The sequence below is a fragment of the Pangasianodon hypophthalmus genome, chromosome 2, assembly GCF_027358585.1.
Source record: "Pangasianodon hypophthalmus isolate fPanHyp1 chromosome 2, fPanHyp1.pri, whole genome shotgun sequence".
NCBI classification, from domain to species: Eukaryota; Metazoa; Chordata; class Actinopteri; order Siluriformes; family Pangasiidae; genus Pangasianodon; species Pangasianodon hypophthalmus.
Genome location: NC_069711.1, coordinates 35,375,160 through 35,386,437, shown reverse-complemented (window position 1 = coordinate 35,386,437; position 11,278 = coordinate 35,375,160). Strand labels below are relative to the sequence as shown.

Sequence of the window (11,278 nt, the reverse complement as noted above, 5' to 3'; positions counted from 1 at the left end):
GGGGTGCAATATTAATTAGAAATTAATCACTTCTGTTTAATGTGAAGCTGAGACACAAACTGATTGTCACATTTTTCCTCTTCATTTGTTCCTTTCTTTCTTCCTGAACATTAAATGAGAAGGCTAACTCGCGCATGAAGCAGCTGAAGCGTCAGTTGGAGGAGGCGGAGGAAGAAGCGACGCGCGCCAACGCCTCCCGCAGGAAGTTACAGAGAGAGCTGGAGGACGCCACAGAGGCCAGCGACGCCATGAACCGTGAAGTCAACACGCTGAAGAGCAAGCTCAGGTTCTGACGCTCAGTCGAAGCTCTAAAATAATCCTTTCTTTCACGTTAGTGGCGTTAGCGTAACCTGTGTGCTGTGTCTGTGAACACAATCACAGACGTGGCGGCGATTTCACCCTCAACGTGCGCCGCGTGGCCCGTGGCGGCCTGGACAGCGAGGAGGACATGGACGTGACCAGTGAGACATCCGAGACCACACCTGAGTAACACCTGTATCCAACATCCAATCAGATCGCTTCAAGCCAGGACAGCTGGGTGTCTCCTTTATTCCTCCTTTAATCCATGTTTTCGTCACGACAGTAACATCTGCAGCTCGTTCTGTACCTGTATTAAACATTTCAATAGCTGTGCGTCAAAACGTTGAGTTGCCAGATCATTCAAATATCCTGAAATTGAAATTATTGAATTAAACTTTAAACAATTATCATGTAATAGTAATATAAGCGTAGCGAGTCCAGCTGTTTAGTAGCTTTAAAATCAATACTGATGCAGAAAGTGTCGATATTTTCCTGCAGTTATGTTTATCTGCTTTATTATTTTATTCACAGCACATATCGTACTTTTTTTTTTTTTTTTTTTCCTGCCTTTTTTTTTGTCACATCTCAAATCACCTTTTCCTCGCCATCACAGCGATGCACTTAGTTATTAAATTTATCATCTGGTGAACAGAGTTATTAACAAATATATAATTATAGAATAAAATGATCAGGTTGGGATCCATCCTGCATGTAAACAGGTTAGATTGGGATAAACTCCACGTAAATTATTTTTAAAATGTAAACTACACTGGGTTGGGGTTCAGAGGGTTGCCAGGTTGTGAAAGTAACCCATTCATGTGGGGAAATTTGTTTTGTTTAGATACACTGGGTTGCCAGATTGGTCTGATTATCACACTGTTCAGTTTCAATATTATATGCTGTGCTTTGTTTGTGATGATTAGCATTTATTTTTACACTTTTGTGTTATATATGTTAGAAATGTTGCTAAAACACACGACGGATGAGGCGTTCAGTCCTCTCTCCCATCTCTCCTTTACATCCGAGCTTCATAACCACGTTTATAGGCGTTTATTATCACTCTTTATTCCTTCTGTTTCTCTCAGTGTTGATTTTTTTTCCCCTTTCTCGACTCTATCGAGAGATTTTACACTCGTTTCTCTTCGTATCGCTGAAGTCGGCTCCTGCGACTGTCTGTCCGAATAACGATCTTCTCACTGCGGTGTGATTATTTTTTTAACGCCACTTCTTTTGTACCTTTTGCAGCTTTTTGCATTTTTATATTGCATCAAAACTTATTAAAGATATGACCAAACATGAAGTGTGGCTCATTTGTCTCATTTCTGAACTTTTCTTTTTGTTGTTGTTGTTGAAATTGTTTCTTTTGCTTTGTAGCATTTTATTTTCTTAATAGAATGATAATTTTGTTGATTTATGTAAAATCACACTTTTTAAAAAAGTTTAAGTGTGTATAATAAAGGTGTATTAATGAAACTACTATATTACTATTAAAATAAGAATTACTACAAATTACTCAGTTTATTTAACAAAATGAAAGTGCCAGAAACTGAAAAATGAATTAAACAAGTGCTTATCTTCTTAGCTACTAAATATTATAAATATAAGAATAAAGTATGCTAATTTGTTTGTAAATTTAAAAAGTGCTGCTAGTAGAAGTTAACTTTATGAAGCTTAACCAATAAATACCAAGTTTACAGTCATTTATAATGTCCATCATTATATATATATATAATGATGGACATTATAAATGTATGTGTATGTTTAATTATAAATGTTTGATATACACATTTTAAATGTTGTATATTTACAGTTTTTCACTTTCATTAAGTTGCTAATGCTAATGCAGTACCTCAGTATGTTCAACAGTGTCACTAAAGAAGCTATTGGACACGTGACCATCCTGAACTTCTTCCTGATTGGTGCTTCAAAGCGCGTGTCATGATTCCATGTTTTTAATTGGACGGTGTGCGTCTCGTGCTCATCTCCCTGTGTTAACTGTGTGTGTGTTTGCCGCGCTTTTCCACCAGGCGGCGCGCGCGTGTTAGATGTGTGGCGTTAAATCGCCTCAGCTGGAAAAATCCGGCTGAAACCGGAAACGAACCGGATGGACGCGGCGGGGAGCGGTTGCGTGGTGCGCATGCGCACAGCGGATCCACACAACGCGCTGGTGTGAAAGTATGCGCATGCGCAATGCGGATCTAGTGCGTTAGACGCACTTCAGAGTTTCAGACTACCGAGCAGGAGACCTGTGATGCAGGTAGCGTTTATATTTTAAACTTTAAACTTTCTGTTCGTCGACTGGTTTTGGATTAGAGAGAGAAATGAGGGAGTAGGGTGAGTTTGTGTTCGACTGTAATGCTGTGTGAATGAGAGTTTAGCGCGCAGAGCTGTTAGCTTTAGCACTGTGAGTGCTATTTAACCGGCTTTAGCTGCTACAGACTGAGCAGTTCATTACTGCTGTGTGCTAACATTCATGTCTAATGCGGGATGTTCATCTGAATCATCTCTGTCTTTATAGAGGCATAAGGACATGTCCTGATTCCTGGATCTCCAGCCTCCAGCTGTGACATGATGCTCATCACCTGCTCACATCCTCTCACCATCAGCTTCATCATCACCTCCATCACCTCCATCACCTCCAGCCCTTAATCAGGGACAAACTCAGGTAAACTCAAACACATCACTGCCTGAAAAACACCCTTACACCCTCACCTCACCCCTACACCTCACACCTTTACACCCTCATCTCACCCCTACACCTCACACCTTTACACCCTCATCTCACCCCTACACCTCACACCTTTACACCCTCATCTCACCCCTACACCTCACACCTTTACACCCTCATCTCACCCCTACACCTCACACCTTTACACCCTCATCTCACCCCTACACCTCACACCTTTACACCCTCATCTCACCCCTACACCTCACACCCTACACCTTACACTTTCACCTACACCTCACACCCTACACCTTACACTTTCACCTACACCTCACACCCTACACCCTCACCTCACACCTACACCTCACACCTACACCTCACACCCTACACCCTCACCTCACACCTACACCTCACCCCTACACCTCACACCCTACACCTTACACTTTCACCCTCACCCACACCTCACACCTACACCTCACACCCTACACCCTCACCTCACACCCTACACCCTCACCTCACACCTACACCTCACACCCTACACCTTACACTTTCACCTACACCTCACACCCTACACCTTACACTTTCACCTACACCTCACACCCTACACCCTCACCTCACACCTACACCTCACACCTACACCTCACACCCTACACCCTCACCTCACACCTACACCTCACCCCTACACCTCACACCCTACACCTTACACTTTCACCCTCACACCACACCTCACGCCCTCACCTCTCACCATCAGCTTCATCACCACCTCCATCATCTCCATCACCTCCAGCCCTTAATCAGGGACAAACTCAGGTAAACTCAAACACATCACTGCCTGAAAAACACCCTTACACCCTCACCTCACCCCTACACCTCACACCTCTCACCTTACACCTCACACCTCTCACCTTACACCTCACACCTTTACACCCTCGCCTCTCACCTTACACCTCACACCTTTACACCCTCGCCTCTCACCTTACACTTTCACCTTACACCTTTACACCCTCACCTCTCACCTTACACCTCACACCTCACACCTTTACACTCTCACCTTACACCTCACACCTTTACACCCTCGCCTCTCACCTTACACTTTCACCTTACACCTTTACACCCTCACCTCTCACCTTACACCTTACACCTCACACCTTTACACTCTCACCTTACACCTCACACCTTTACACTCTCACCTTACACCTCTCACCTTACACTTTCACCTTACACTTTCACCCTCACCTCACACCCTCTCTTACACCTTTACACCCTCACCTCTCACCTTACACCTCTCACCTTACACCTTTACACCCTCACCTCTCACCTTACACCTTTACACCCTCACCTCTCACCTTACACCTTACACCTCACACCTTTACACTCTCACCTTACACCTTACACCTCTCACCTTACACCTTTACACCCTCACCTCTCACCTTACACCTTACACCTCACACCTTTACACTCTCACCTTACACCTCTCACCTTACACTTTCACCCTCACCTCACACCCTCTCTTACACCTTTACACCCTCACCTCTCACCTTACACCTCTCACCTTACACCTTTACACCCTCACCTCTCACCTTACACCTTACACCTCACACCTTTACACTCTCACCTTACACCTCTCACCTTACACTTTCACCCTCACCTCACACCCTTACCCCCTCACCTCACACCCTCTCTTACACCTTTACACCCTCACCTCTCACCTTACACCTCTCACCTTACACCTTTACACCCTCACCTCTCACCTTACACCTTACACCTCACACCTTTACACTCTCACCTTACACCTCTCACCTTACACTTTCACCCTCACCTCACACCCTTACCCCCTCACCTCACACCCTCTCTTACACCTTTACACCCTCACCTCTCACCTTACACCTCTCACCTTACACCTTTACACCCTCACCTCTCACCTTACACCTTACACCTCACACCTTTACACTCTCACCTTACACCTCTCACCTTACACTTTCACCCTCACCTCACACCCTTACCCCCTCACCTCTCACCCTCTCTTACACCTTTACACCCTCACCTCTCACCTTTACACCCTCGCCTCTCACCTTACACCCTTTCACCTCACCCCTCACCTCACCCCTCACCTCACACCTTTACACCCTCACCTCACCCCTCACCTCACACCCTTACACCTCACACCTTTACACCCTCACCTCACCCCTCACCTCACACCCTTACACCTCACACCTTTACACTTTCACCCTCACCTCACACCCTCACACCTCAAAATTCACCAGTCGGACCCGTTCTCCTCCTCCTGCTGCTCACCTGCCTCAGGTGTGTGTGTGTGCAGAGCTGGAGGTGGTGGAGGAGGGGCGTGCCAGTAATGAGTTCTACTTCTGCAGAATGTTCAGGAATATTCAGCAGAAAGACAGAGTTAAAGGAGTGTGTGTTCGTCACGCTGCCTTATTCTGCCTAACGGAGAGCAACACCGAGTGTGTGTGTGTGTGTGTGTTAAAGAATCCGAGATTTGTTGCTAGCATTTGGATCCTAAACGAGACTCAGCGGAGTTTATGAGCACACACACACACACACACACACACACACACGGAGTGTGATATTTAGTCTTCATCTTATTGTGTATGCTCGTAGGGTCGAAGGTCACGCTGTGAGAAACAACACAACGGCCAGAGAGAGAAGAGAGCAGAGGGAGCTGAGCACTTCCTCTCCATCACACTCCCTTCCTTCATCATCATCTTCGTCATCGTCAGCTATGGATGTCGTGCTGGTGAGTCGAAGCTGAATGCGCAAATTGTTAAAAAAGAAATAATAAGCAAAAATCTTAAATTTAAACGTGTTAAAAACAGAGTCTATGCAAAAGATGCTCCTCAGTCTGCTTCCTGTTTGGATGTTGTTGTTGTTGTTGTTGTTGTTGAAACACACTGATGCAATGTCACAATTTAAAATTTGAATTCCAACTGCCAGCTGATGATGTCATAGTGGGCGTTACAGCAGTCGACCAATCAGCAGCGCGGTGTGTGTTGTGATAGGAGTGGTGCTGTAGATAACCACAGCGAGAGCTTAGGAGCAAAACATGAAGAAACAAAACAAAAAGCAAAATGTTACACTAAATTTACAGTGACAGCCTGCACACACACACACACACACACACACTCGCACACACACACTCGCACACACTCGCGCGCGTGTACACACACACACACACACACTCGCACACACACACTCGCACACACTCGCGCGCGTGTACACACACACACACACACACACACACACAGTCCTGCAGCAACTACATGAGTCACAGCAATTTGAAGAGACACAATGTGGCAGAGAGAGATATATAAAGAGCAAAGTGTGTGTGTGTGTGTGTGTGTGTGTGTGTGAGAGAGAGAGAGAGAGAGAAGCTTGTTGATTTTCTGAAGTGAGGCAGAGAGAGAGATGGAGAGGAAGAGAAAGGGAGAGAGAAGGAACAAGGCAAAAAGCGAGACGCTCTGAGTGAGTGCAGACAGACAGACAGACAGACAGACAGGTGTGTGTGAGTGTGTGTGAGTGTGAGTGTGTGTGTGGTGCTGTGATGTAGAGAATGAGAGATGCAGGAGAAAAACGACACACGACCCAAAACACACAGCAGGGTAAGTGTGTGTGTGTGTGAGAGACACCTGTCCATGTACAACTTTATCACATCTGCTGTGTGTGTGTGTGTGTGTGTATATAGCGTGTGTGTATATAGTGAGTGTATAGTGTGTATGTGTGTGTGTGTAGCAGGTGTGTGTAGCATGTGTGTGTGTGTGTGTGTGTGTAGCAGGTGTGTATAGCGTGTGTGTGTGTGTGTGTGTGTGTAGCAGGTGTGTATAGCGTGTGTGTGTATATAGCGTGTGTATAGCGTGTGTGTGTGTATAGCGTGTGTGTGTGTGTGTGTATAGCATGTGTATAGCGTGTGTGTGTATATAGCGTGTGTATAGCGTGAGAGAGGAAGAGATCAGAGGTTTTCTATAGTTAGTGTGTGTGATTATGGAAATGAGACGGCGTAACCGTCAGTTTACATAATAACACACTCACTGCTGTCTGAGGCTCACATCACTGACTCTGTGTGTCTGTGTGTGTGTGTCTGTGTGTGTGTGTCTGTGTGTGTGTGTCTCTGTGTGTGTGTGTGTCTCTCTGTGTCTGCAGGCTCACCCGGTGTTGAAGGCGTTCATGTGCGGTTCTCTCAGTGGAACCTGCTCCACGTTACTGTTCCAGCCGCTGGATCTGGTAAAGACACGACTGCAGACTCTACAGAACAGCACACAGCCCGGGTTAGACCACACACACACACACTACACTATACACACACTACACTATACACACACACACTACACTATACACACACACTACACTATACACACACACACTATACACACACACTACACTATACACACACACTCCACTATACACACACTACACTATACACACACTACACTATACACACACACACTACACTATACACACACACACTACACTATACACACACACTACACTATATACACACACTACACTATACTGGTAAAGACACGACTGCAGACTCTACAGAGCAGCACACAGCCCGGGTTAGACCACACACACACACACTACACTATACACACACTACACTATACACACACACACTACACTATACACACACACTACACTATACACACACACACTACACTATACACACACACACTACACTATACACACACACTACACTATACACACACACTACACTATACACACACACACTATACACACACACTACACTATACTGGTAAAGACACGACTGCAGACTCTACAGAACAGCACACAGCCCGGGTTAGACCACACACACACACACTACACTATACACACACACACTACACTATATACACACACACTACACTATACACACACACTACACTATATACACACACACTATACACACACACTACACTATACTGGTAAAGACACAACTGCAGACTCTACAGAACAGCACACAGCCCGGGTTAGACCACACACACACACACTACACTATACACACACACACTACACTATACACACACTACACTACACTATACACACACACTACACTATACACACACACACTATACACACACACTACACTACACTATACACACACACTATACACACACACTACACTATACACACACACACTATACACACACACTACACTATACACACACACTCCACTATACACACACTCCACTATACACACACTACACTATACACACACACTACACTATACACACACACTACACTATACACACACACTACACTATATACACACACACTATACACACACACTACACTATACTGGTAAAGACACAACTGCAGACTCTACAGAACAGCACACAGCCCGGGTTAGACCACACACACACACACTACACTATACACACACACACTACACTATACACACACTACACTACACTATACACACACACACTATACACACACACTACACTATACACACACACACTACACTATACACACACACTATACACACACTACACTATACACACACACACTACACTATACACACACTACACTATACACACACACACTACACTACACTATACACACACACACTACACTATACACACACTACACTATACACACACACTACACTATATACACACACTACACTATACACACACACTACACTATATACACACACACTATACACACACTATACACACACACTACACTATACACACACTACACTATACACACACTACACTATACATACACACTACACTATACACACACACTACACTATACTGGTAAAGACACGACTGCAGACTCTACAGAACAGCACACAGCCCGGGTTAGACCACACACACACACACTACACTATACACACACACACTACACTATACACACACACTACACTATACTGGTAAAGACACGACTGCAGACTCTACAGAACAGCACACAGCCCGGGTTAGACCACACACTCACACACACACACTACACTATATACACACTACACTATACACACACACACTACACTATACACACACTACACTATACACACACACACTACACTATACACACACTACACTATACACACACTACACTATACACACACACACTACACTATACACACACTACACTATACACACACACTACACTATACACACACACACTACACTATACACACACTACACTATACACACACACACTACACTATACACACACACTACACTATACACACACACACACTACACTATACACACACACTACACTATACACACACTATACACACACTACACTATACACACACACTACACTATACTGGTAAAGACACGACTGCAGACTCTACAGAACAGCACACAGCCCGGGTTAGACCACACACACACACACTACACTATACACACACTACACTATATACACACACACACTACACTATACACACACACTACACTATACACACACACACACACTATACACACACACTACACTATACACACACACTCCACTATACACACACACTATACACACACTACACTATACACACACACTCCACTATACACACACTACACTATACACACACTACACTACACTATACACACACACACTATACACACACACTACACTATACACACACACTACACTATACTGGTAAAGACACGACTGCAGACTCTACAGAACAGCACACAGCCCGGGTTAGACCACACACACACACACACTACACTATATACACACACACTCCACTATACACACACACTATACACACACACTACACTATACACACACACTCCACTATACACACACTACACTATACACACACTACACTACACTATACACACACACACTATACACACACACTACACTATACTGGTAAAGACACGACTGCAGACTCTACAGAACAGCACACAGCCCGGGTTAGACCACACACTCACACACACACACTACACTATACACACACACTACACTATACACACACACTATACACACACACACTACACTATACACACACACTACACTATACACACACTACACTATACACACACACTACACTATACTGGTAAAGACACGACTGCAGACTCTACAGAACAGCACACAGCCCGGGTTAGACCACACACACACACACTACACTATACACACACACACTACACTATACACACACACACTATACACACACACTACACTATACTGGTAAAGACACGACTGCAGACTCTACAGAACAGCACACAGCCCGGGTTAGACCACACACACACACTCCACTATACACACACTACACTATACACACACTACACTACACTATACACACACACACTATACACACACACTACACTATACACACACTACACTACACTATACACACACACTATATACACACACTATACACACACACACACACACACACACACACACACTACACTGTACACACACTACACTACACTATACACACACACACTATACACACACACTACACTATACACACACTACACTACACTATACACACACACTATATACACACACTATACACACACACACACACACACACACACACACTACACTGTACACACACACACTATACACACACGCACACACTACACTATACACACTATACACACACGCACACACTACACTATACACACTATACACTCACTATAAACACACACACTACACTATATACACACTATACACACACTATACACACACACACACACACTACACTGTACGCACACACACTATACACACACGCACACACTACACTATACACACACACTATACACACACTACACTATACTGGTAAAGACCCGACTGCAGACTCTACAGAACAGCACACACACTATACACACTACACACACACACACACGCTATATACACACACATGAAAAAGGGTAAATAAATAAATGAGATTAAGAGTGTACATGTGCTGAATAATCTGAATGTTAAAGTAAAGTAATCAGAATGCCACTGCTGAAACCTGGTAGTGTCTTTAACCTGATTTAAGAGATTTCTTTCTCTCTCTCTCTCTGTCTCTCTCTCTCTCTCTGTCTCTCTCTCTCTCTCTCTCTCTCTCTCTGTGTCTCTCTCTCTCTCTCTCTCTCTCTCTCTCTCTCTCTCAGTGGTGCTAAGGTGGGGATGCTGCGTGTGTTTGTCACAGTGGTCCGGACTGAAAAACTCTTCGGTCTGTGGAAGGGCGTCTCGCCGGTCAGCGCTGCTCCTTATTCGTTTATCTTTTATTTATTTTTAAATTGTATATTTTATCTCTCTCTCTCTTTCTGTTTCTTTTTCTCAGTCGTTTGTGCGCTGTATCCCAGGCGTAGGGATTTATTTCAGCTCATTCTACTCTCTGAAGCAGCA

The 11,278-nt window shown here is 44.4% G+C and overlaps 2 protein-coding genes across 4 annotated transcripts in view; both read left to right on the top strand.

Moving 5' to 3' along the window:
* The first annotated feature begins 118 nt into the window (after positions 1-118).
* On the top strand, positions 119-1,600 carry LOC128317725 (myosin heavy chain, embryonic smooth muscle isoform). The gene is made up of 2 exons (XM_053231595.1): positions 119-286; positions 382-1,600. The coding sequence occupies exons 1-2, from the start codon at positions 135-137 to the stop codon at positions 488-490; spliced, it is 261 nt and encodes an 86-aa protein (XP_053087570.1). The 5' UTR covers positions 119-134; the 3' UTR covers positions 491-1,600.
* A 675-nt stretch (positions 1,601-2,275) lies between these two features.
* Positions 2,276-11,278, top strand: part of slc25a38b (solute carrier family 25 member 38b) — a 12,671-nt gene continuing 3,668 nt past the window's right edge. The window contains exons 1-6 of one of the 3 annotated variants that reach the window (XM_053232210.1): positions 2,276-2,557; positions 2,819-2,965; positions 5,585-5,720; positions 7,121-7,245; positions 11,041-11,125; positions 11,214-11,278. The exon at positions 11,214-11,278 is cut by the window's right edge and continues 115 nt beyond it. In XM_053232210.1, coding sequence (XP_053088185.1) covers positions 5,706-5,720; positions 7,121-7,245; positions 11,041-11,125; positions 11,214-11,278 — 290 coding nt within the window. In that variant the 5' untranslated portion in view covers positions 2,276-2,557; positions 2,819-2,965; positions 5,585-5,705. Of the gene's footprint in view, positions 2,635-2,818; positions 2,966-3,682; positions 3,776-5,584; positions 5,721-7,120; positions 7,246-11,040; positions 11,126-11,213 lie in introns of those variants that run through there. The other 2 variants (XM_053232211.1, XM_053232212.1) reach the window with 2 other exon arrangements.

What these genes read in the sequence shown, in the direction of transcription:
- LOC128317725 (XM_053231595.1), top strand. Translation starts at nt 135, where the DNA reads ATGAAGCAGCTGAAGCGTCAGTTGGAGGAGGCGGAGGAAGAAGCGACG. An exon ending in ACGCTGAAGAGCAAGCTCAG is followed by an intron (nt 287 to 381) that starts GTTCTGACGCTC and finishes ACACAATCACAG; the next exon opens with ACGTGGCGGCGATTTCACCC.